At 42.7% G+C, this 27,850-nt stretch overlaps 1 protein-coding gene across 2 annotated transcripts in view; it reads left to right on the top strand.

The window, feature by feature from the left end:
- Positions 1 to 19,393: 19,393 nt before the first annotated feature.
- The window catches only part of LOC126558276 (inhibitory POU protein), a 35,157-nt gene continuing 26,700 nt past the window's right edge, over positions 19,394 to 27,850 (top strand). For both annotated transcript variants that reach the window (XM_050214266.1, XM_050214265.1), the window contains exons 1-2: positions 19,394 to 19,626; positions 22,238 to 22,294. In XM_050214266.1, the coding sequence (XP_050070223.1) occupies positions 19,501 to 19,626; positions 22,238 to 22,294 (183 nt within the window). In that variant the 5' untranslated portion in view covers positions 19,394 to 19,500. The remainder of the gene's footprint in view (positions 19,627 to 22,237; positions 22,295 to 27,850) is intronic.

Raw genomic sequence — 27,850 nt, 5'->3', positions numbered from 1 at the left:
TAAACAGACGTCACTAGACTGTGTGCTGACGTATATCTGCCTTCTCGAAGCAGATGATCTCTTCGATCGAAACGGGAGAAAATCTGAACCATCATAAAGGGGGAATACTTTCCGTCAAACTTTAGCTCGTGGCTTTGGTTGGCGTTTCTTCTTCGCCTAGAAAGCTAGAAGCAGCATCTGGTTCGTGAGTTTTTTTCCTTTACATCTGCAACAGTTCAGTTCACGCACGGCACGGTACGCCCTAGCTAGATCCTAACGAGACACGTGTTTTCTCTTGCACATGACCACCAACCGTGAGATGCATAGGTTAGGTTTGTTGTCGTTTGGCTTTTCTTTTTTCGGTGGCAAGATTTGGCCCGTGCTACCTCTCCAACCGGAGTTGGAGCAGAAGCAAGAGGATGTTTAGCAGTAGCATGACGACGACGACGACGACGACGTCGACGACGAAAAAAAAAGGGCCAAACTATCATCTAAAGCATATCGGTGTCGGGTGTCATCAACCGTTTAACCGCAAGCGTCGACCACCGACCTCACTCTCTCACACGCTCTGCTGCCGGTGCATGAAATATGAAAATTTACGATGCTGGAAAACGCTTTCTAGTCTTGACGGGTCCTTCCAGGCTCTTGCTACTTTTCACTGCCCGTCACAACTTTGTTTTCTGAGGGATATTTTCTGTTGTTGTTTTGTGATAAAGATTTCCAAACAATTTTATGTTTTTGGTAACAACTCGACACAACTGTTTGTTTGTTTCTTAAACTTTATAGATTTTCTAACATTTGCAATTTATTTGTAGGCCTTTAATTCTTATAGCGAAACTGGCCAACGCTGAAGCATAGCAATTTCTTCTCATTTTGTGACTACAGATCCGCTTCCTGAAAGCTTGAATGAATTAAATAGACATTCCCTTTCCCATGTTCTTTTGATTAACAACATTCGTGATTTTTTTTTCTAATCTTTTAAAACGTTCTTCCGTAATCCGTATTCAACATCAAAAGAACAGCAAAAAGACAAAGACACCATCGAACGCTTTTTGGATAGTTTTTTTTTTTCAAATTCACCATGAAGCAGAACCCATTCTCGGAAGTATCTCATTTCCTTTTTCCACGGCAACCCGTCGGCATTTGTTTCCACTAAACGATTCAATGGAATTTCTATTCGCCATTTGCAGAAAAAAACACTCCAATTTCGAGGATATAGGATAAACATTCAGGGCAGAAGATTCGAGGACCTCCGGCTAGTGCCGTCGGAATGGTATGGATCTCGCAAAATAATGGTTCGACGTTCGACAACGTTCCAACAAAACGTGTGAGTCCTGAAGTCCTGCGAAACTTCGCTCTAGCTGGCACCGGTTACCGGTCATCTGTGACGGACGATGGTCGTCGGATCCAATTTTCACTCGTTTGCTTCATTTTCAACAGCAACGGCAACCTTTCTGCCCGGTATTATTCGTGCTGGGGCTACCTTTTTTCGTTGGATGGTACGCAATAGCGAGAGAGAGAGAGAGAAAGCGCGGATGGCACCCATAATGGCGTCCGACGACGGGGCACCGGTACGGCTAGATTTCACGATTTTATTTTTCATTAGCATAAGATTTGAAATATGCATTCGGACCAATCATTTTGTCATCTCATTTCATTTCCACGTTTTTCCTACGCCCGACTGAACCGATTCACCACTGGTGCCATTGATATTGTGATGTGAAGCATAAGGGAGGAATCGAGAACAGATTTGCTACCCCCGTTTCTGCAGCTCCCCCGAAAGTCGCTGTCGCTTGCTTTCCGGTGATATTCCGGGTGTCCGGGTTGTGTGTATCGTTTTATTTGTCCCACGCGCTCGTCGTTCTCCTCCGCTGTCTGTCCCGGTGTATTCGGTTTGGCTTTCCATTTTCCGTGCCAGAGTCCGCACGCCGAATGTCCGTTTTGATGTTTGACGGCGATTCGCGCGATCGAACCTCCGGCATGTATGTGGCCGTAACGGGCGACACACAAAAGGAGGTTTTGTTGGCGCCATCGCGCTCAAACTGACCGGAGGGTGGTAGGGTGGGATGTGTAGGTGTGCGTGTGGAAATCTCTCAGGATACGGGAACGAGTTGGAGTTGTGGCGGATTGTCCTGTCGTACACCTTCGTGTGACGCATGCGCACACAAAAAGGCAAAGAATCCTTAACCAAACCCTTCTCCGGTTTGCTCTCTCACTCTCGTACCTTACAAACATTGGTTTAAGCGAAAGGCTTCAAAACACGCATCCTCTCGCAAGCGATTAGAGCAGCACAGCTAGTCACAACGCTTCGCCCCACACAGTCGGGATGGAGATCCTTTGGCAACGCCTACTTATAAATATTTTGCTACCCAAACCTGTTTTGCATGCGCAACTGCACGAGTGAGGGATGGAGAAGCAGGTTGGAAAGGTTGGCAGTGAATCGTGGAAAATCAGGTGGAAAGTATACTCCTCCTCACGCTCTTCTTTGATTGTTGCCGCTTGCTATACTAATAAAAAGGATAAGAAAAGGACTTCAATTTCCTTCTCTCACTTGCACGCATTGTTTCGACAAACGATTGGCAGAGGGGGAGCGGGGGGAAGGGGGAAGGGAGGCAAACAGGTGCTGATGGGAGAGATGTTGGGTGGGAAAACTATTCTCTTGCATCCTTTTTCGGAACACGGTCTTTTAACATTTGTTTTTGGGGCGATCCACGTTTAATTCCAGATGAAGCTTTCAATCCGTCCACGTTTAGGGGCATCTATTGTAGTTCTGGTGCGTCATTTTGAAGCGTGAAGTGTGGCGCAGTCAAGGATTTGTTACTGGTTAAGGGGGTGAGGAAGGGAGGAAGGTGGGGGGGGGGGGAGGGGGAAGGGAAAGGACAATATATTTTTAGAAGTGTATTTCGTCCTTTTCCAACGAACAGCTCTACTTTTCTTCCCTCCGTCGTCCGTTCAGGCTAACGCTGGAAGGAAATAGTTTGCTCTCTTCCCTTGTTCTCTCGCGCTCTCTTTCTCTCTTGCTCACTTCTCGTCCCATGGTTTTTCCCGCTACCGTTTTTCCGACCAATCATTCAGTTCAATTCTTCACCCCTCCATCCGATTTTAGAAACGTTCCGGGACCACCCCTCAATATTCCCCCTCTCCTTCTCCTCCTCTTGGGTGGGCACGTTTCCCCACGTTTCACCATGGCGCGTGGTGTGTTTTGTTCTGCCGTCTGGATGTGTGAATGTCCTGCCGGGATTCTTCTTCACCCTCCCCGCACTTGCCCTTCCTTTCCCTGTCCAGCGCCCATCGGTTCTTGCTTGGTTGTGTTTTTGTGTTGTGCTGAACTGCTGCGGTACGCCTCATACAAACGCGGAAAATTACATTCAGTTGCAACAATCGTGTTATCGGGTTTGGATTGAAGTTTCGGGGATTGCCGTTGTCGTCGCACGGATTTCACCTTGCTACACACGAATTGTGCGCGTGTGTGCGTGTATGTTGTGTGTGTTTTTGTTGTTGTTGTACTCGTTGCCCCAAATCCTGATCGTCTAAGGAGCGAACACACGCGTAAGATGCGTACACAGTGGGTACGGACGACAGCAATCGCACCTTGCTTAGCGTGGGAACAATCTTAAATATGGATGCTGCTGGTTTGTTGACAGTGACGGCTCTTGCGAACGCTACCCAGTGCCGGAATGTGGTGTCACGTCTTGCTTTGCTCTCAGTGACCACAACGTTCCGTGTTGCAGGCGAAGAACTCGGTTCGGTTTTGTTTAAAATTCCAGCTCGAGTGATAACGAAACGGGTACGTGTGTTACGCACGCGGATGTGCGTATTAGTGTTATCCGTGTATCAATTCATGCTGTGCAACCGATCCGTTCCGAAAATCTAAACCGTGATTGTGTGACGCAAAATAAAACAAAACGAGCTGCGAATCCGATTTGAGAATAGTGAAATTATTTGCATCCTCAAACGAAAGCGCCACTACAATCAGTGCGCTGGTGCGCCTGCGTATCCTTCTATTGTGTAGTAAAGGGCCCCGCCGTACAGGACCGGGCGTCCCCCCCCCCATCCCTACACGGTGTGAAGGTGTATTGGTTCCGCACGATACAGACTGGTCGATCGATCGATGCGAGCTGTGCTGACGGTTTGGCGCGGATCGGATTTGACGTTTCCGGACGAGCATTGTTGTGGACAGAATTTCATTTAAATTTCACTCCGAATGCAACGCGTGACCGTGTTAGTGTTTGACACGCCGTGCCAAACCGCGGGTGAAATATGTGTGAACCTTCGCTAAAGGGGACGATGTTTGTTTGGTGACGTACGATCCTCTGTACCTATCGCAAAGTTGTGCTCAGGATTAAAGTGATATTTGAGAAAACATAATCTACAATTGTGAGATGATATCACACGACAACCGGTGGCTAAGTGTTGGCGTTAGAAAAACGGGTGTTAATGTAATTAAATTAAAGTTTCATCGTTTCGTGACTGTTTGAGTGTTTGTATGTGCCGGAATTACATTCAAAATTACTAAAGCAATAATTAACTGTTTTGTTCAGATTGTTGTGTGTGAATAATTTCGGTTTGATGTAACGCATTCTAGCGACGGCTTAAATGTTGTATAAATACAGACAAACAGATACACTTTTAGCTAACTCTTCGCAACAAACTCTCGAATTTTGTGCGAAATTGGGCTAGAAATAGATTTGTGTTTTTATTCTAAAAATAGTTATATTTATGTTGAAGTTATTTGCTATTTGAAAAAGGGTGGCAATTATTTCAATTGTGCTTAAACGGAAAGTGTAGTTGTTTAATGGATATATTGTGCAGAAAGAAGATCAATCAGTAAATTCGATTTGCCGCAGGTATTTGTGTTTCAATGTTATTGGGACTTATTCTGTAATAAATTCATTAGGATGTGAACACTTTACTGAAGAGCTACGTCGTATTTCGTCCGAGCGTTGTTGATAGAGGACATACATGTCCGTTTAGTCCATTATTTTTCCCATGATTTTCATGATTTGGTTGTGCTATTTATGTCAGACTAAACCATACCACGTTAAATTAGAATACATTCTCTTTAAAGGGTATTATTTATTTTAGTATGACACCGCTTGTGATGACTACTTTAGAAACAGGATTTATTTTTACAAAAAATGTCACAAGGCATTTACTCCCTGTCGTTTGTCTTATCCCAGGCATGCATCATTAAACTAAGACATTGATTATTGTATCAGCCTATAGTTCTAGTTCCAGGCACTAACAAGAAGTTGGTAACAACTGCAGTTTTGGGTTAGTAAACGCCCGCCAAAGAAATGTAAAAAGTAATTTACTCTAAAATCCTCTATGAAATCCTTTAACTTTCGGCACTAGATAGCATAAAAATAGCATAAAGCATAGTTAAAATAATTTGTTGCCAATACGGCGACGTACTGACACACTTCATAATAAGTAAATAAAATAATTTGGCAAAATTTTGCTCCCATTTACTTATTTCCTTATTTATTTATTTATAATTAATTATGACCGTGCAATGCCGTATTGTCAACACCGCTTGTGATGACTAAATTGTATAAACATAATGATGAGGCATTTACTTGCTATTCTTTGCCTTATCCATGGCCTACTCGGTTGTGGATGAGTGGTTGTTATCCAGGCCTATTTTGATTGTTGGCTTTCCTTTTGCTTAGTGTGTTTAAAAACCCTACCGTAAATGGTATTACAAAATTAATTTACTCCATTTTTTCGGCGGTTTTTGCATGCTATTCTCATTTCAATTCAGTCCGGAACCGATCCCTTTGAAATGAAAACACCGTTTAAAAACAATTTGTTCGTTTGATTAGCGATAGCACACGAAAAACGGTGTATCAATGGTTAATGGATGTATTTTTTTGTAAAATGATCAAACAATCACCAGCCTTGCTCGTATTTGCTCTGCTTGTGTGCATGGTTCAATTTACTTTAAGTAAACACACGTGCCGGAGGGGAATGGTGAAAAGGATGTTACGCAAGAAGGGTCAACGCGAATGAGAATCAATGGGTTGGTGACATGGGCAAACTGTGTCTATTTATTGATCTGTATCAAACACGATGTTTCAACACTTAACTTACTTATGGGATTTTAATTGTGCAGTACGAATAAACCCACGCACGTTTCCTTACAGCAACGGGTTTTGTGTTTTTTTTTTTGAATACTTATATTGATAGTTAAGTATTACACAACGATTCAACGATTGTTTAATGGAAAAATACTTTTGGAAAAGCATTAGTAGATGGAATTAGTTCAATTTCCATCTGGTGCTGGTCATTTTACAACCATTCCAATAATACTTCGCGACGTCTTATATTATGCACAATCGGTTTAACACTTATCTAAACCACCTAAAAGCATGGCAAAAGGGAGGTGACGTGAAGAGGAGCGGGGGGGGGGGGGGGGGGGGGGTGTGTGGTGGATGGAAAATGAATGATGTGGGTCAGTCAGCATGCTGTGCGTTGCATGGCCGAAACCGCAAAACCCTCAATAAATGCTCACGCTGAATGATGAATGAATGATAAATGTTTAATAAATTCTACCAATCGATGTTTGGTCTGGCAACAGGTTTAGTAGAGTAAATTCAGGGTTAGTTTTTTCAACTGTGAGATGCGAGCCCTTTTTTTTAATTTTGGCTTCTAAATTCTAAACAACGTTTTTTTTTTGTTATTGCCCCTGCTTTCATTGTGGTGTGAAGATAATTTAATTAGATCGGTGTAACGTTGACCGAAAGTTTCCACCGCGCTGTGCGTGGCTAAATGTGACAATATATTTCGATTAGGTTTATGATTCTTAGCTTTTTATTATTATGGGTTTTTGATAGTAGTTTTAAAAGGAAAGCACCACGAAAAATGTTAAGCACATTTCTCAGTATTTCAGATAAACTTTCATTCAACACTCTTTCAATCATACGACAAGAGAAAGTTTAAGTTGAACTTCGAACATTCTTATAAAACAGATGTTTTGAAAGCTGCATTTATAGCTTCAATATTTGTAGATTTTATTAGAGCCGTCTAAAATCCAAAAATAAATAAAATTTTTGGATTTTAGATTCTCTTAAAATAGTTTGGTAATTCCTGAAGAAATACTCAATAGTGGCAGAAAGCTCAGACGCTGCTTATACTTTTACAATACTTTGGAATATTTATTTATTTATTTATTATTAAATATCACGATACGTTGCCGTATTGTCAACACCATGTGTGACCGAAACAATGAACATTAATAAAAATAAATCTTTCGTAATAGATTTAACAAAAATTCGTATCTATAATAATGGTTTACTTCTCACTTTCACAGAGTGCCTTACATGTGTCGAATTGAAATTGCTTAATATTAGTTCTTAAAGTAACCGGCGTTCAAATCCCATACGGACCGTTCCTCCGTAGGAAGGATTGACCAGCCAACTACGTGGTTTTGATAAGTTTCTTAACCCTATTGCCAAATTTCCTTAGTAAGCATTGTCAAAGGAATAAAAATCCAATACAAATTTGCCTTATTAGTGGCTTAGTTGGCAGATTTGGTCAATAGGAAAGCCTTTAAATTACTTGCATGTCCTCGGAGGTCTTTAAAAAAAAAAAGGAAGGACGAAAGAAAGTAAATAAAAAATTCTATATTTAAAGGATATTTATATCATCGATTTTACAGGATAATCATAATTAAATAAGTGTTAACTTCAAACGGTTAAAATGGTTTTTGTGTATTACTATCGATTGTCTTACGCAATAAACGCCTTTTACCTTGTTAACCGAGGTTAACAAGGCGGCCAAGTCGGTAGCTGTGTCTACCTTTACACGGAAGGAATCGATCTCGAATTCCATTCGGACTATAACCCTTACGTGGGAAGTCATGGAAGCCAGAAATACTAGACTTACTAGGTGGGAAGGTCCAGTTTAATTGGTTTAATTACAATTTTCCATATATTTATATTAGCTGTTGGTGTCATAGTGCAATTTTCAAATAAGCATCATTTGAATTGAAGCAATTACAACTAAGATGTGCAACGGCAATCGGAACGAGTCAGTAAAAGCACGAGTTATGATATTGTAATGCAGAAATTTGGTGAAACAACATTTTCCAAATCCATAAATCCACTTCCGAGGCCGCTTTTAATTTTGAAGCTTGATTGCGTTATGCAAATTCCCACACTGTGTGTGCGAAGGACATTAATATAAACAACGGCAAAAGTTGTTCCCGAGTAGGGAAGGCTGCGGGGCGGTGGATCGTAAAAGATGGCACCAGCACATAATTAATACGGCCAGTTTTCCGTGTCGGTTCGCAAACGAGCGAACATTTCCATTTCCGATTCACGATTTCCGTTTCGCTCGCTTGATTTACACACGCCGCCCGCCCGCCCGCCCAGTGCTCACTGTGAATTTCTTCCTCGATGCCGGTGTATGGGTGGCCAACCAAGTGGAAACGACGAATGTGTCATCGTTGTCGCTGTGTGTCCCGTGTGCGCGTTCCGGACATGCGCACCACTTGCACTTGTACTGCTCCAGCAAACAATGGGTTAGCGCTGGGTTGGGGCTAGCTTTTGAGAGCCCCGTTTGCTGATGATGATCAATATTCTCTCACCTCACAGCCCACAACCATTGGGGGCAAATAATTACCTTTTCCTAAAATGCAACATTTCCCGGCTTAATGTTTGCATGTGCCGTGCGGCGGAGTGTATTTCATACATAAAGCGAAATCCTTTGAAACTTCCCAACGCTCTCTGCTAAGCTCGAGGGTTGGGGACACACATGCCTGTGTTTGGGGTGTGCTTGTGTGGCTGTATTGGTGAGCACAATTTACTGGAACTCTTGGAACTGTGGATGGCAGCAGTGCCAGGAAAGTCAATAGAAAATGGAGTACCAGCGTGTGTTACTCAGGGACATCCTTGCGATGGGGAGTATATCGGACGGAGTTTAACATAGGCTTTGCAAAGTTGGTAACAACCAGTCCGTTATTTTTACGTTCCTGACGGAGCCGTACTTGTGCCGTCAGCGGCACGGTACGGGATGGTGATTATTGCGAACGGGTTTGTCCAATCATAAACCCTGCACCATAAGCTGCTAGTCGTTCGTTTATTACTACGGAACCGCTACTTAGGAAGGTTCACCCCATCAAAAAACATTCACCCCGTTCCCGTCCACCCACCGTTACAGCATGGCTCACATTATCGATCGCGGCAGGCTCAGAGCTTGTGGTTGCTTGTCTTGAAATGTTTGTCCAATGTTGTCGTTAACATCGTGTGCGTGTGTGTCGTCGTACGCTTCCTTCCGGTTGATGGTTATTTCATAGCAGAAGGCACGGCTGCCAGCTAGTGAGCACAATTTGATTCCGTTCCAAATGCAATTGGCAGTGGGCTTTGTGGCCCGGGAGTTGCCATTTATCATAATAATTTGTCATTCTTGTCCGACGAGCGTGAGCTGCCCGAGATGAGCGGGCATTGTCTGCCGGTTATGATGGAGTTGACGCTCGACGGACAAAGTAATCTCTTGACCGGTTCTAATTAAGTCAAGTGAATTAGAAGCCGAATACTTTTAAGTTGATTAGTGTTGAGGGTTACAACAACCGGTGGTGTATACTAATTAGGTGTAATGCTTTTATTATACAGTGCAGGACAATAGAAACACACACACGTACGCAGTTGACATTCATAACTTGGTGGACGAGTGCTTCTATTAGTGTCAATTGTTCTCGTTACGGCGGATGTAAGTTATTGTTGCCTTTATTGGCCGCTGCAATATTTGCGCTCATAATCGTAGCTTTAGGTAATTGTTTTGATATGCACACTAAATCAAACTCGAATTCAAACACGAATTCAAATTAAACTATGTCAAGCTCTCTAGTTTGACTTCGCTCTTACGACTCACTGCTTGATTGGGATCGGGATTGCTGTTTGAATGGCTCATAACAACTTCGTTTGAGACTCAAAATTGAATAAATTTGTCTCAAACTGTGGTTTTGATAAATTTTGATTTTTTTAAGTCTGTTCCAGCTCAAAATGTTAGCTTCTTATTACGGGCCTGTATATCGCCTTATGAGAACCTAATGGAAGAGATTTTATTATAATTCGTACTGGACTTTAACAGTATGAAATTTGTTTCACGTTCTTTAGAGTTTTGTTATTGAAGTCAAAGTCTAATAGAAAAAATGCAAATCTCTTCACATTCTTCTTCTGCTTGACTTAACGGCCTTTTAGGTCACGCCAACTATCTAATGGCTTATTAGACTTCGCTGATATCACGTTGCTGGATAGTAATTCCTTTCTTAGGGGGAACAGTGCGGATGGAATTTGAATCCTTTTCTGCCGTATAAAGACATTTTTCAAAAGTATATTGTAATATCATTATCTCACCTCAAAAAACCTGTCGCGACGGTCGAAGCTGGGACTGTATCGTACCTTTATAGTCCCAGTACTCACATACGCCTCTGAGACATGGCGGCCCTGTCCAAAACAGACGAAGCCCCGTATGTGTGAAAGGACAATGGAGGAGCCGCTACAACGACGAGCTGTACGAACTGTATGGCGAACTCAGCGTCGTGCATCCTAGCCCAGAGAGTCCTTTTAGGCATTCCACACGGACACAGGAGACGTGGTAGGCCCAGATTGAGGTGAGAGGATGTTGGCGTAGAATCATCCGCCATCAAGGCCGGGATAACGGATTGGCGGACGACGGCGCGGGACCGTGAGCAGTTCCGGATTCTGCTGCGACAGACCAAGACCGCAAAGCGGTTGTAGCACCTGATAAGTAATATTGTCATATGAACAATGGGTAATAATTGGTCCTTCATACATCCAAAGCATAAAGTTCCAGTTAGAAACCTATTGCTTCAAGCTCTAACTGTTGAAGCCGACCTTGACGTACCCTTCCAACTTAAAAGGAATCTTTTTGTATGGAATGTGATCAAATTGCTGCGGGATTTTCCTTAAAAAAATACGGAAAACCTTAAAAATGATTTTGTTGAATAATATCGTTACCACAATTCAGTAACAAACTGTTAAAGCAAGTCTGTTTCTGAGTCTTTCTAAAATGATTTTAATTGAGAACTGTCTTAAGACTTCTAATTGCTTCGTCTTTATTATTTCTATCTACAGTTTCTGTTGATTTGAGACAACATTCATATTGTAATCACTTGCAGATTTATCGTAAATGTACCGATTTCGCTATTCGATTCCACCCAAAAACCGACATCCTCCCAACGTGTTACCAAGCAACGAATAAAATGCTTAAAAATAGCCTCCTCCTCAATTTGTTGCTCCGCTTACACAACTAGGAACGATTCACAAGCACCGGTGAACCTGTTAAAAATTTTAAACCCAAAAACTTCTGTACCGATTTCTTGGCAATCGCACATAACCTCACTTGAACCGCTGCCTTGCTGTAATGTGGCGTACTTATGTGTGCCACGGTATTACTTTAAAGGTCTGAATCTGACTATACGCTGACGCTGAATATTTAATCCTAAACGTTTTCCCTTCACGTGCTCCATCTCGCGTGCTCGCGTTTTGATAGCGGCGACTTAAAGCACGCCTCGCACAACCGAGCGTGCGCAAGGGGGTCAGACTGGGGAATATGGAACGGTGGAAGGGATCGCAACGGAATCGCTAGGGAAAGGAACGGCAAAGCACAAAGTGTATAGGCAGAATAGACAAACGGAGAACACCCGACGACGCCGAGGACGACACGGACTACGCCGATGATGACAACAACGACGTAAGAGCGGCAAAGATTTTTTGTTTTTTGGCGATAATTTATGCATTTCTGAACGCGCCCAAGCGGTGGGCCGCTTACATCTACTCATTTATACATACGGCGGAAAACCGGTCCCACTCTCGGTTGGGGGACAAAATCACGTCCCTTTTCGACACCCGTGGCGGGGCACAGTGGCGACGAGGGATGAAGTTCGGTGGCGCGAAAGGTCCACCGCTGCTCGTCGTTGGCTCGCTGGTTGTGTAAATAATTTTTTGTTTTTATTCCCTCCACAATTGTACTTTGTGCTCGTTTTGTGATGCTTTTAAATTTACCATCCCACTAAAGCATACGTACGCGACAAGTACGAGCATCGGGAGGTTCCAAAACTGCCGCTGGTGTAAATGTTGGCAATGCGGAAAAGGGTTTTTTTCTGTCGGAAAATGGAAATTGAAGCTTACGTAACCGATTGAACATTTCGCTAATGAGCTAATATTTGCGAGTGGTTTTTACTCCGCGCTGTAAGTGTTCATCGTCCCTTCTATTTTTGCTTGATCGAGTGACGGGCGCCATTTTTTGATGCGAAAAATGGGCAATTTTGCGTTCCAATTCAGTGATTGCGATTGGGATGCGTGGCGTTGTACGAATGTTGTTTTTCGTGCCAGTGACAGTGGGAGGAAAAAACACACGAACTTATGTCGAAAGACAGATCATAGAGACGAGAAAAGTGTTGGAAAATACAGAACAAACACAATTTCGATCACTTTCCAGTTCAAACAACGGTTTGTCAAATAAAGCACCGGGACATACCAGCGATAGCGACACACTTTGACACGTGAAACATAATTACTTGCGCTCGGTCCACTCTCATTAGTTTATTGAATATCGATTAACACGGGGTAAATACGCTGATAGGACAAATCGGCTTTGTTGTGTCGGATTGCGGTCCAGGGAGCTGGGAGGGTGATAAAGTCGTAAAAATTGTCTTCAAGCCATTTTTGCGATTTGGCGGCCGTATAACAATGTGCCGAATCTTGTTGCCACACAAACGGCCTACTTTGGTTATCAAGGGCTTGACAACCATGTCCAGCAGCTTCACATAGCCGTCCGCGTTCAGCCTCAGGCCCTGCTCGAAGAAATGTCGAAGAACTCGTCGTTCCGTAAACAATCCGACCGCCAGGTATGATTCTGCCGTTGTACAACAGCCTCAAAATCACCGTTGCAAGTTTCAACGTGCTTGCGAATATCCTTGCGACCTTGTTTAATGCACATTGCGCCGCCGTCTTGATGTCCCGGTTTGTGTGTCCGTAATGCGCTTCCATAGTTCCAGCGGGTTCCACTTATTAAGTTCACTCGACATTTTTTTTCATTGTTTCTAAGCACTTGTGGCTTTCGAATGACGTATCGTTTGTTCTGATACGATACCTCAATCACGAACTATAAACGAAACGGCCAAGTGTCAAATTTATCGTGCACACTGTGTGTTTATTAGCCATATTCGTATTTTTGGGAAAGTGTGCGCCCAGTCTTTTATGATTCACTGAACCACAAAAGGGGAATTTTGTACATTGCATTTTTTGGTAGATTATTTAGTTAGTTTTTAGATACTTGAGGTCATCAGACTTTAGTTGTTTTTCGAATCGAATATGTGCAACTACAGCCAAGGAACGATTACCCATTTATGTGACATTTTGCTAGACTTGACTTGAATTGCTACTATAGAAACACAGTCCAGTTAAGTGAGCTTTAAATTTTTAATTTTTATTATTTTGTAATGACGGCTCGACCGTATTCCTGAAATACTAATCTTATATCTAGCTTTATAGCACATTTAACTTATATCCTATTTGGATGGTAGACATTTCCCTCGTATTCCGGGTGAGCTCGGTTGTGGATGTTTTTGCTGCCTGGAATATTAATATATGAATATAATATTTCATCATGCCCTGTTTTCATGTCTTAATTAGCAAACTTCCAGTTATACGGGAAGACGTTTTTCAAGAATTAAAAAAGTCCCCACTTTGAGCACACATTCTCCTTGTAAAATGTTCTAAATAAATAAAACTTACTCTCAGTATAAACGTAGAATAATATTAAGCAAGATTCAGCTTCCCAAGAAGTTAATAAAAATAATGTAATCAGTGCATTACGACTTTAAGTACAATTTGGTACAAAATCAAATTTTCTCTTACCTTTCATGTATGAGACTTTGTGTACACACTAATTTCAAGCTTTATGTGTTTTCTACCGCTTCACCATCAAATACAACACACACACACACACACACAAAAAACCATTGAACTACTAGTAAATCGTACACAAAAGCACAAAAGCGATTTGACCATAAGAAGGTGCTACGCTCGTTGGAATTTATAGCCACACGTGTACCGAATCTACCAAACCATAAACATATTTCAACCGGTGCAATGGTTATTTCTTCCTGGTACACTGATACCGAGCAATGGTGGGTAGAATTGTAAGATGATAAATGCACTCTGGTCGGTGGCCAACATACAACCGCGTTATTGCGAGGGTTGAATCGGAGCAAACCGACGAGCGAGCAGAAATAAAAAAAAATCTCAAGCCAAAGTCAACAAATGTATGTAACGGAGAGCTAAAAGAAAACTCCTTCCCTCTATCATCAGAAGCGTCTGGTATGGTTTGGAGAGTTGGCATGCCCGAGCGAGCAGCACGGGATTATGCTGTAACGGAGCTTTTTTTTATTGTTCCTTTACCGCGTACCGTAACATAATTGGCTGCCATAAAAGTGAAAAACAATGCAATGGGAAACGGGCGTGTACCGTGTGCATTTTGATTTCGTTTTTTTCCTATTCCAGTAGCAACACTTCTTGCCGGTGCTTTGGTTTTGTTTATGGGCTCTTGAAGAATTTTTTTTTTGCTCCAGCGTTAAGATTGATAATAGAAAAGGGAAATTTATTGCGAACCGTTGTATAGATTTGCTGCAGTGTGAGTAACATTAGCAAACGCCTTTAGGGAGCGGTTCTGCTCAAAGCTTGGTTAGGATTAGTTAGAAATTATTGTTCTTTTAAATCTGTTCAATAAAAACCTTCCCGGGAGTTAGTTATTCTTTCTGCAAAATCAAACTCAACATTGCATCAAACGTCACAACCAACAGACAATGCAATTCTTTTATAAAACATTCGAAACCGGACCGATCGCGGGCGATTGATTATGCACAAGAGTGCCAACGTGAGCTGGAGATAGACGTACTGCCTGTGATGCTATGCTATGACGCTACAGTCTCCCAACACTGGCATACCGATCACAGGACATGAAACATTACGCACACAGTCCTTTCATCAGCCGAATTCTGTTTCATCTTCGCGGTTTTGGTCAATCTGTTTGGCTGATTCGTACCGATGTTTTCGGCAAGCATCAAGCGCAATCGATGTTGCGTGTTTGATTTTTATGTTCTGTCGTCCAGTTCGTGGTGGTGTCAAAATTCTACCGAGAATGGTCAACGATTTCACTACCACGGGATCTATCGATGGGAATAGCGAGTGGTGCTGAAATAAAATATACAAAGCACAAGAATTGACGAAACAATCGGTGCGCTGCTGTGCCCCGGGCTGCTAACGACCGAATGCTTGTGGTCGTGCAGTGTATCACACTGCTGTAGAGCGGATCTCTTTTGTTGCAGCAGACCTTTAACGAAAGTGATGCTTTAAAATTCATACGATTCGTCCGTGCCTTAGATTCAGAGTTTCGTACCGAATGAATTTTCGTTTGGATGCAAATACTCCAGGCAAAATTGGAAGTGATACTAGTCAATAAGAAAAAAAAATGACACTTTCTATAAACGAGAACTTTTGTTTCTAAAAGCGAAAAAGCAAATCCGGAAAATAGTGTGATTTTTTGTCTTATTCGGATATTTATCCGCTACTGAAATTGCAAAGTAAAAACCCGATGAGGCTCTTAAACATAAGTGAGATTTTGGCTTGATAGTATAGAAACTGTAATCCCAGACTCTAACGCAGGACAGGATCCTTCATTGTATAGTTCAATCAAAATGTAGTGATACTTCAATTAGCCTTCTAACGCTATCTTAATTTTGTCAAGACAGCTTAAACAGACCTAACGATTAAGGTCGTATGGTGTCACTCTTATAACATGATCAGTCAACTGATAACGCAAATGATCCTTCATATAAACACCTAATTTTAATGTCTCCAAACATTTTGTCGACAATTTTTGTACATTTTAGATAGCCACACTACACTATGTACCAAGACAATATGTAACTACTTACTTACTCACAACAACTGCTACAACTGCAGGCTACAGGCGTTCTTGGCCTGCCGCAGCCGAATCCGGAACCGCTCACGGTCCCGTCCCGTCGTCCGCCAATCCGTTATCCCGGTCTTGATGGCGGATTATTCCACGCCATCCTCCCATCTCAATCTGGGCCTACCACGCTTCCTCTGTCCGTATGGACCGCCTAAAAGGACTTCCTGAGCTGGGTCGTCCGGTACCATGCGTAGAACATAGCCAGCCCATCGGAGCCTGGCGAGCCTTATTCGCTGCACGATTTTTCGTACAGCTCGTCGTTGTAGCGGCTCCTCCATTGTCCTTCCACACATACGGGGCTTCGCCTGTTTTGGGCAGGGTCCATGCCTCAGAGGCGTATGTCAGGACTGGGACTATAAAGGTACGATACAGTCCCAGCATCGACCGTCACGACAGGTTTTTTGAGGTGAGATCTCTATCCTGTTTTCGGTGCTGACTTTTGACCCGAGACAGGTGAAGTTTTGAACGACTTCAAATTTGCGATCACCTATCCGTACATCACCCTCACGTAGTTCCGGATTTCTTAGTAGGGCCGCTGATGATGCCACCATCAATTTAGTCTTTGCCTCGTTAATCTGCAACCCGAGGTTTTCTGCCGCCAGCTCGATCGTTAGGTAGGCCTCTGCTAGCTGGGAGAGCCGCAGACCGATGATGTCTATATCATCAGCTTATGTCAGGATCTGGGTTGACTTAAAGAAGATGGTTCCCGAAGTCTTCACCTCAGAGTCACGGATGGCCCTCTCTAGCGCCAAATTGAATAGGAGACAGGCGAGCCCATCTCTCTGACGCAGGTCTTTGGTGGTAGCAAAGGACCCTGAGAGTTTTACATCCGCCTTCACCTGGTATGTAACGTTGGTCATGGACATTCTAACAAGCCTGATCAGTTTGGCCGGGATTCTAAAAGATCTCTTGGCCTCGTAGAGTCTAAGCTATCGCCCTGGCTATGCCATCTTATGCGACCTTAAAATCTATGAAGAGATGATACGTGTTCAACTGCTGTTCAGCCATCTTCTTCAAGATTTGCGGCATGGTGAAGATGTAACTACAGTAACTACAGGCCCTTTACATATTTTGTAGAATCCCTATTTCTTCAAACGCAGGACCCATCAGGAGTTCAAATCCCATCCGGACCGTGCCTCGGTAGTGAGGACTGACTAAGTGGTCCTCATAATGGGGCAAGTCTAGTAAGTCATTCGATGGCCTAGAAGGGTTGTTAAACCAAGAAGAAGAAGAATCCCGGTTTGTTTTCGTGATCTTCCTCGATTCTAAACCCTCGAGAGGTATTGGTCTGTTGTTTCTGGTTTCCTTGACTTGATTGTAGCCGAAGCTGGATATTTAGCCCAGCGTACGGATAGACGGCCAGAACGCAATTCGATATCCGGTGAATATCGGTACCGTAACTGCCACTGCCACCGAAATGGTATGTTGAAAAATTGACCAAATTATTATTCCATCTTCACGTTTTATCCTACTGTTTGATGTAACCAACTTTTTCTCATTATTCATCAAGAGCGAACCGGCCATAATGCTATGTAAGCTACTTTACTTAGCAGTGAAGCTCTTTTTACTATGTATTTTACGAAATAACTGCCCCAAATCTGATCGAATACTGAGTTTAATGCAATAAAATTATGCACAAAGCTCAGCATGATTATTCCAGCGAGTGAGAGATTTCTTTTTCAACAAAAATTCTATTGAAAAATGATTTTGAAGGAAAATGTTTTTCTGTAGTTACCAAACAACGGCTTTTGTTTTGCTCCAAAACTCGAATCCAACAGCGGAGTGACCCGTACGCTCAAACAACCATAATCCAATAACAATGTTTGGCAATCTCCAGCTCCACGATGTAACGCTGTTGGCACATTATCACTATCGAATCGCTCTCCATTAGCCACTAATTTCCTGTTCAAGCTGTCTAAACCCGTCGAAAAGTTTGATTAGGCGCCTCCATCCGTTTCCCGGGGATCCGTTTGTTTTGGACCAAAGTAGCGCTCGATTGCCTTAAAGCTTTACAAGCATGAAACTAAAGGCAAACTAAATTGTAAGCAAACATTACCAATACTAATAGAAGCTTCGGGTACAAAAAAAAAAAAAACCCCAATGCGCTGGTGTGTGGATGTTGTTTACAGCTGGCGTCGGTAACAGGTTCAACCGAAAATGACCACCAGCATGGTTAATATAATCATGACCCCTAATCAAATGCATCAATAATTAATCTGTTTGGCATTTGTTGTGGAGTGCGAAAGTAAGGCGGGTATACAAACACATACAAACGCACAGCAAGCATAAAAAAGACAGAAAAACGACAGCGGCCACAAATCTAAGCGTAACCAGCGGGTGGTTCTACCGTTTACCGCCATAGTGGAGATATTGGTTCGAAAACAGTTTCTTCTGACTAGTGATGGTTCTGTTTAGAGTACCTTTCGGTAGACACATATACATTGCCAACATTGAGTGGACGGGAAAAGAGAAAAAAGGATAAAAAACACTGGTTGTTAAAAAATAAGCGAAGAGTTTTTCATGCGTATATTTTGGCGCAATCGGGTTGCCATGTTGGCTGCGTGTCGCGAATATTTAACTCCAGCTACGGCGCAAGCTTTGTGTGAAAATTGCATAAAAATGCATTCTGCAGAGGACGTTCTCTCTTTGTGGCAGCAATCTGCGGCGTTATTCAATTTGCTCCGCTGGAGATGCCATTCATGATCCGGTAGAGAGCTTACAAAAGCGCTCGTTTTTGAGTGCGATTTGAGTGCACATTTAAATGCCTCCATAGAGGGTAAATGCATGCGAAAAGAGTGAAATTGCAAATAAAATGCTTTGTAATTTCGTTACTTTAATTTGTGTTTTATTTTACGAGCAGTGGTCTTTTATTGAAAGTGTATAAATATTGTAAATTGAAGACATTTTTTGTAGTGTAAATAAATCGTGTAATTATGCATTTCAAAGACCTCATATATCAAGCAAACACTGAGGAAAAACGCTAACCTGCACCATCAAACCATTAAATGTTTTAAAATAGATTCTGTTCCTGAACATAAATACTTTTTAATACGAACTTACTTATATTATTACTACTATACAACTTAATTTATCATTAAATGATTTTGAATTTCTAGATCTAGACAGAAATAAATGAGGCAGTGCATAGTGCGTTAAAACAAAGTGCTTAAAAACAAAACTTGAAACTCGTTTCTATCCGTTATTTGTTGTTAATTAAAAATAGCAAAAAGTGCAAACAAAAAAACACGAACCAAGGAAGCAAACTGGTACGGCAAGCCGAGGAAAGTGTTAGTGTTTCCTCGAACTTGCCGTTAGGGACAGGAGTGTGAGTGTGTGTGTGTGTGTGTGTGTGTGTGTGTGTGTGTGTGTAGGTGTGTGCGCGAGTAACGGAAAAAAAAGTTCTTTAAAACGTCCGCTTTCGTGCCGTGTGCCGCAGTGCATTACAACGACGTCAAGATTTACTCACCGACGCCTTTAGACGCCTCCAAGGCGTTAAAGCTGGAGGACGAATTTACCGGCATGACTATGCCCGTTTATCCGTCAGCCGATAAAATGAAAATGAGTACACCCAGCTGCTTTCCCGGTCGATACAGCCCCACCTACAGGGGGCCCGAACAGATGCGACGATGTATGGCAAACCCATCGGTAAGTTTGTTTCCGAGCTTGTTTCTTCCGTTTGCTGAGGGTTTAATTTTTACTCCGAAAAGGGAAAAAAAACTTTAAACGCTAATCCTATACCAGTAAGGAAGTTTTAAATTGTAAGAGAATTATTATAGAATAATCTTTGAACTTTTGATTAATTTCTAAACGATGAAGTTGCTAAAAATCAATGCATTAAATATTGATGGAATTATAGAGAAATAGTTGATCCCCTTTTCGCTTATTTGTTCGGATCTGTCTATTCATGGTTGTTGAGTGTTGTTGTACTAGGCCACACCGGCTATCAAATTGCTTTCTAGACTTACCAATACCACACAGTTGGATAGTCAATCGTCAATACCACCGGACCGGGTTTGAAAATGCTTATAATTAATTATGACGATACAATGCCGTATTATCATGCCGGTTTTAAAATACTTGGAGTAAGCTTAATTTCGCATCTGAGGTCTTGATAACTCGGAGCCCGCTAGGTAACCAGTTTTCACACGACTGTTACAAAAGTTACAAAAGAATCACAAGTTTTCATTTTACTGAGCAATAATTGAGGGGCACTTACTAACTCGCAACTAATGAAATATACGATGTTATCATTACTTACCCTACAAATACTACAGTGGCCACACTAAGCGATACCCCGAACGATTATCGCCATGCGGGATGGTGCGCTCTTAGTGAAATTTTCTCAAGTGCTGCCATTTGTTATTTTCCGGCACCGGCGCGGAAAAACAGGAAATGGATCACCGCTACCGATACTGCCACCCGTTCGCAGCGTCTGCTCAAGCGTAAAATCAAATTTTCATAAGCTATTTGGTCGCCACCAGCCGAACCGTACCAGCGAACCCGCCTTACGTAAGCGTGTCGTGTACTAAGTGCAATTGCCTAAGAGTGTGATGTCCCCAAGCACGTCCACCAGAGCCAGCGCCAGCGATGCTTCGCTGGCTGATGATAATGATGGTCGATTGTTGCCACCCCGGATGGAGGTGCATGGGAACAAGTGCTCCGCTCTCGATGGACATTTGGCCCGGATTGCCCTATTTTGGCGATGAAATAGCAATGAATAACCAATGCATACGGGTGTGCCTATGCGTTGCGGTTGGAGGGCCGAGGAGGGCGGGGTAAAAGTGAGATAAATATCATCATCGAGTGGTGCACATGGCTGTTGAAGGCGCACCTACCTTAGCCACAATTAGTGCGGGAATTGGTCAGCCCGTAAATGGCTCTTCTCGCTTCATTAGCAAAATTAACAAAATTAATCAATGTCTCCCACTGCGTACAGCCGTCAATCTTCGTCTTGCCGCTGGTGGGTTGCTGTGTCCGGTGATGGAGTTGGGCTCAGCAAAATCGTTTCGAGCTCGGAAGGATTTTACTGTACTTTTTGATCGTTTTCTTGGAGAAAGAATAAAACTTAAACGAAGCTTCTTCCAAATATCTTGAAATTTAGTCAGTTTTAACATGATGTAATGTTTGTTTAAATTTAAGTCCGAAGGGGTTCTGTAAAGTCCCTTTAAACCCTGTCCTAATTGAATCAGCCAAGAAATATAGAGAGTGTTATTCCTTCACCAAACATTCCTAAATAACGTTGCGGAAATCGTTGGCACTGGAACGTTGAAAAAACGCGCCCCTCGAAGACACGTTTTCTCCATCAAGTTACGACTGCTGGAGTGATATGTTTCGATTTTGGGCGCGTTTTCCCGCATCAGCCCAGTAAAGTTTCATTGTCCGTTAAGCCGGGTCCGGCCCCGGGGTCCGAGTTATTGTCCCACTAAATTGATATTCCGGACTGGAAATTTTTGCGGTCCGGTGATTTTTGATGGCCGGAACGTGGCCCGTACGTTCCTCACGTTTATCGGGATGTCGCTAGCGGTGTAAAGCAAGCAAGCAACTAACCCCCCACCATACAACAAGATTAAATTGCAGTTTTACCGTACGGCTGTGCCATTTGTCAGCATACCGCGAAATAATTACGAAGCAATGGGTGTTTTTATTAGGTGATTCGGACAACCGCCCGATCCCGTACGTGATCGAGCAATCTTTTGCCGGTGATCCCTTTTTGCCATGCAAATCAAAGCGCTTGTATGGTTGGGGATGCTGCGCCAAACGTGCTCAAAACCATGGTTGGATAATTCGATAACAAATTGGTATCAAATAGTACTGGAAAATTGACATAAATAGCGTTAAAGGAATGAAAATAAAATACCATAAATGAAAGGTGTCAGAAAAAGTAATATGGAAGAGCTAACCTCATATGTGGTTTGCAAATTTAAGGCAGGCATTCTTGTACTGTTGGACGTATTATATAAAAGAGAAAAATATGTTTAAGATTCCAATAATATGCAATTAACAACTCAACATAAAAATTAACAAAAGCAATAATGAGCCATCACTCTTTCAAGATTTTCTTCGATTCTCCAAGTTTTTAAAATGCATTGAGATATTGAAATAACATTTGGCATCTGTTTGGCAGACTCTATGAACCGTGGCCTGTAAATAGAATTTATTTTAAATAAAGTATATGACTAATGAATCCTTGAATTAAATTAAAATCCATTATACTCAAGTACACTAAAATATTTTGCATACATTATCCATTTTTCAGAGTCGATTTCTGGAGGATGCATCGTTGATGTGCAACTCCTGGTCACCTAGGCACAATGTAAGTATATACGCAACGATTTCTTCCCCATTTAGCTTCCCAGTCTTCATACATTTCAATCGTTGGTCAGGCGGAAATAGCTGAGCTAGTAAAACTAAACGTTTACGACATTCCGCAAACACAGTTAGTGAAGTTTTAGTGAATAAACGAAAAAAGGTGTAAAGTTTTCCTACAAATCGGAACACCACTTTTCCACTGCTAGGCACGACTTCAACGAGTTGTGAAAACGGACAAAAAGCCCCACATATTTTTCTTTTCCCTTACGTGTTTTGGACGCTTCATGAATCGCTTCTGGAAAGTCACCACATCGCACACATGTCGACGACGGTCACCGAAGTAACGGCCCTTGAAAATGTTGAGGTTTTGTTTTTATTTCTAACCCCCGCTGGAAGCTTTGCTTGGACTAGGCTTCAGTCAACGGTGAATGGGAACAACAACAGCAAAAAAGCATGCCTTGCAGGGCCTAAATTTACTCAACGTAAAGAAAACAAAATACCAACCAAAAAACGAAAAAACGTACCAAAAAAACTTGTTCAAACTTGTTTGGCGTTTGCCTCTTTTTGCTTCGGAAGTAAAGTTTGCTGGTTTTCCCCATTTGCTTCCTATACAGCCCTGAACCGAGCTTCAGTCCTAGTTTCGTCTTCCGGCGCACCAGCAGCCCAGTATCGATCGAAATGCTGGCACACAAACACACCAACACTACACGGGGGGGGGATAAGGAAAACATTCCGTTCGCTTTTTTCGCTGTGAAGGAAGAAATGCTTGAGAGTTGATCTCTACCCGGCATTCCTTTTGACAGTTGGTATTGAGTCGAATGTGAGTGTATTTGTGTGTGAGTGTGTGTGTGGGACGTTTGCTTTTTTTGTTGTTTGCATGCTCTCTTTGGCAACTTTTTTTTTTAGTCTTATTGGTTTCTTTATTGATTACTGTAATGTTTTAAGTGTCGTTTGATCGAAAATCTCGTTACCGACTGTCACCCGGAACCGGGCCGAGAGTTGACATGAATCGAGTGGGATAAAGTTAAGTTCTTTCCGGTGTTTCTTATCCCGACAAACACAAGCATATGGAAGAAACAAAAAAAAAAAAACATCCAAAGACTTCTAATCGGGCTGCACGGAGTATGCAACATTTCACCTGATTTCAGCTTTATGAACGGTTCAAGAAATATTAAGCAAGCTTAAATATTGTAAAATTGTAAAAGGAAATAGAACTGGATTAGTGAACTGTCAAGACAAGGATAATCCTATCATCGGATCTTCGCTTTACTTCTTCTGATTCGCTTATAAAAGAGAATTAAATTGATCTATATTTGAGCACTCAGCTAGGTAGCGGATGCCCGAGTTTCTCTTCAAGGATGATGAAGGAGCGACAATTTGTAATGGAATGTGTGAAAGAATACTAACACTCACTATGCTCCCTTTCACCTGACAGGTGTTGACAATCGAAAACGAAAATAAAAACAATGAGTTGACAGATCGAACCAAATGTTGTCATTCCAGGTGGTGGTGGTGGGACGTAGCAGTAAAACCTTCTGCTTCCTTCTGTTGCCCCAAATGTGATTGGGCTGCATCTGGTGGTCATCGCCAATGAACAAGCTTTAGACCTTCTTGACCACTTTTTTTTTGGAGCGAACGGTGACAGACAAACAGACAGCCTGACACGTGACAAACCGAAGCCAGCGAGCGTCTATTGACATTGTTTAATGTTATTACATTATTTCCTAGAACACAGTTAGCATGAGCTGGAAAGCTATGATGTATGATGTGTGCTATCAAATTTGTTACGAACCAGTAGCGGAGCGATATGCGCCAAATTGCTGTGTTGCTTTTGGTCAGGAAATATTTTCATTTGTGACAGGTGGTAAAAACAATAACCTGTCTACCAAACTGGCTGACCAACATGTCACTCGTACCCGTACACTTCACCTGTGAAGAGTTGGATATGTAGTTAGGACTTTTATTTCTACTTAACACATTACGATGCTTCTCCTTCTCTTTCTTCCCTCGCCAAACCCGTGTTTGGACGCTACTTTAGTACCCCTATAGGGGCAAAACAAAAAAATTCACTCCACTGAACATTGCAGAGCGAATGGAATGCCAGGAAAATCAAATGTAAACGGGGACAGAAAAAAAAGGAACCTTTTTCTAGCTACCCCCCCCCCCCCCCCCCAAAGCTACCAACAAAAGGGTTCACCTCCGTCGTTCACTGCAGGAAACGTATTTCCCCCAGCTGCCCGTGTAAAACTTACGAAACCGACCGGGTCAGTTTTCCATCCGGTTGGCACATGTTTCAATTATCCAAATTATACGCTCGCCCACCTCGAATGCACCGAGGCTTGTGAATCAATTCGTCGTACGCGCAGAACGCCCGTGTGCTTGTGTACGGCTATGGGGGGTTTTGGCCTCCTGCTCGTCAGCAACACGCTGTACGCTGGCCGTACTTGATGACGCAGAAATTTTGACAGTAATTTGTAGGAAAACTGCAATCGCCCGAATAGTTCCACTGTGTTCCACGCACAGACGAGTGGAACATTGGTAGGAGCGACCCAGCCGAAATCAATGTTAAAATAATAAGGGACAAAAATATGTTTCAGTAGCAAATAATAGGCAGCAGTTTCGGGAAAACGTTCCCCGCTTGCTTCCATCGTAGACGCGTGTGAGAGCGGCAGCAAGTGTAAATAAAATTTTCCACCACTACCTTTGATGATCGAGTAGCAAGTAGGCCGAGTTGAGTAGAATTCGGAGGGAATGGGAACGGTGATAGGGAGGGAAGGCACACACCACCATCGAGCTGCAATTTTCCCCCTTGTTTCGTAAAAACCTATAAATACACCTGTTACAGTTGGGAAGTCCTTCAATAAAAATAAAATAAACTCACTGCGGAAAATAAACCATGATATAGAGCGGGCCCGGGCATGATGGGTTACGCTGTTGCACCACATATAACACACACACACACACACACCTTCCACCCTTACCGCAAGCTAAGAGCCGTGTTAACGACACGGACCCTTTTTTTCTTTTTCTTCGTTGGTTTAGTCGCCCTACACTTCGGTCCGGAAATGGGTTCTCCACGGCATTCGGCTAAATCCCATCCCCGAAACGGTTGTCCTTCGAGAGGAGGGTTCATCGATGGGTCGTTTTCTTACCAAGGGCGATCGAAGGGCGCTGAACGGCGGGCAAGCGGGGAGGGCTTTATTTCCCTCCATCTTTCGGCTCGATGATGATTTCTCGCTTTTCCCACTTTTCCCCGACGTTTTGCGGCGTAATGTGTTGTTGTATCTCGGTCCGATGAATTTTGTCCCAACAATGGAAACACGGGGTGATGGTAGTGATGGCCCCTGGACGAACGGGGTGAGAGATTCTTGACATCAAGTGCTTTTGTATGATAATTAACAAATTTATGTAGCACTTCGCACGATGAATGTCGATGTTTTACGGTTTTTTTTTTATGTTGCACCGTGTTGAGCTGCTTTACCTGGGCTTTCGCTAACGAGAAGCAAATCTTCTCGTCTTTTGCACACTCGCCCAGGCGAGCACATCAAAGGAAAAGGGTCTGGCATGGTTGTAAAAAGGGAACCTTCCAATTGCTGGTTCCTCGATGTATGACGCAGGTCTGTCGGATGGTACGGGCGCGAGCGGCACAACTGTAATTGCCCGTAAATCATGGCAGGAAATTTTTCATTTCCTATCGCCGGTAATTCGTCAAACGGTAGTCGGGCAAAACCCAGTGGGCACTCAACGCCTTCTGTCTGCTGATATCGATCTTGATACATAAACGTTTTACCGGGCTCAGGAACTGCTCCACAAAAAAAAGAAGCAAAGAAAAAAGAAGCATTATAATAACCCTCAACTCCTTCACTGGGCGTCCACTTACATGAAGTACATTGTCGTGTCTTTCCGACGTGAAAGGGTACGGCGGAACCACACCAGTGCAAAGAGGGAAAATACAAAAATTTTATCGTCCTAAAGCAGCATATGTTGCAGTTCAAACATAATTCTATCGCGACCAGTACACATTGTTCGTTTCCTTATTGTTTCGGTTTGTAGCTCGAATGGACACGTTCGAGTGTACGGACTGCAGTCGTAGCGTGTTTTTCCAGCGCCCGTAACAAAACGAGGGCACACAACACACACACACAAAAAAGCCACAAATAACATCCGGTCACGTGGCTTGCCTCGTCCGGACAGTGGACGAGCCTTCACCGTCCTTCCCGTGATGCTTCAGACTCGATTCGACAGGTTGGCATTAACGAAGTACGGCATTTTGCTCCCTGCTGTCCCCTTCCAACCTTCCAACCAAATCGAAACCTTCATCATCCATCTATCAAAAATCAAACATATGGCTTTTGTGCGTGTGTGTGTGTGTGTCTATATCAAAGACCCACCTTGGAGATCCTTTTTCTCACCGCAAAACGCACTGCGCGTGGTGGTTTACGAAAATTACAAGTGGGATTGCGCTGCTCGCTCCAAATTGGATCAAATGATTCGTACGATAAACCTTCCTCCCTGCCGGTGAAAGTTTCCGTTAAATTAGGATTACCATTGCTAATGCCAATATCCGACCCCGAGCAACCTGTGTTTCGATTTCGGTATGCTTTTGGACTGCCCTCCCGAGGAGAAGAAACGAGATATCGATGAACATATCGAAACCCTGACTAGCTTGGGGTTGTGTTCGGTTGGGTTTTATTAAGGTTTACACGTGAAAGTTGGATATTCTTACATCACTTAAAGGTGCACAAAGTGCTTAAAGAGATGACAAATTGGCTCAAGCAAAGTATTGAGCTTGAGCTCCGTAAAATCCGTTTATTCGGTTACAATTGTTAGAACTTTGGCTAACCCGGAAGGTGGTTTTATTGGGGGACATTTTGTGATTTTGTTTCCTTTGTCGTTTTGTTGATATTGGGTCGTTGTGGATTTTTTTCTCGATTTATTGCTAACGCATGTTGTGCTTTTATTTGTTCTAAAAATTTTGGTTGAACGCTAAAGCTTAACATGTCAACTGCGGTAATTTGATTTAATAGTTTAACTGACGACCAGCTTACGGGAATGAGAATGAGAATGGGGATGAGACTATTCGAATCGGATTTGACTTCCGGTTGACTGTCGTTTGAAGACGCTGTCGCCTCTACAACTGGTTCAGCGCGGTCCGCTCTTGACTATAAGGAAAAATTGAGAAACAGTAGATGTGTTGTTTGTTAACAGGCCTCAGTAGGGAATTCTTTTCTATAAATCGTTTCCTAAAAAACTTCTCGATATCGGTCACGGGCGATCACCGTCGTCAACCAAAACGGATATCCTGATACGAGAACAACGTTACCGCCTCATCAAAGCTCACCTCTTCTGTCAATTTCAATAATCTGAATAGATTTTGTAGTCCAACCTACCGATGCCTACCGAGTCAAAGCTGCTTATCTATTGTGAGATTATCGTCACTCACTCACTCATGTTGGCCTGCTCTTTTATAGAGCACGTCGTCGTGACATGGCCCGGTAAAAAATAAATCTCTAGGAAACTCGATCCCTGGCTGCAGCTTTCCATCAATGTAGGCACTCGA

This window comes from Anopheles maculipalpis, chromosome 2RL, assembly GCF_943734695.1.
Source record: "Anopheles maculipalpis chromosome 2RL, idAnoMacuDA_375_x, whole genome shotgun sequence".
Lineage (NCBI taxonomy): Eukaryota > Metazoa > Arthropoda > Insecta > Diptera > Culicidae > Anopheles > Anopheles maculipalpis.
This window is presented reverse-complemented; position numbering and strand designations above follow the sequence as displayed.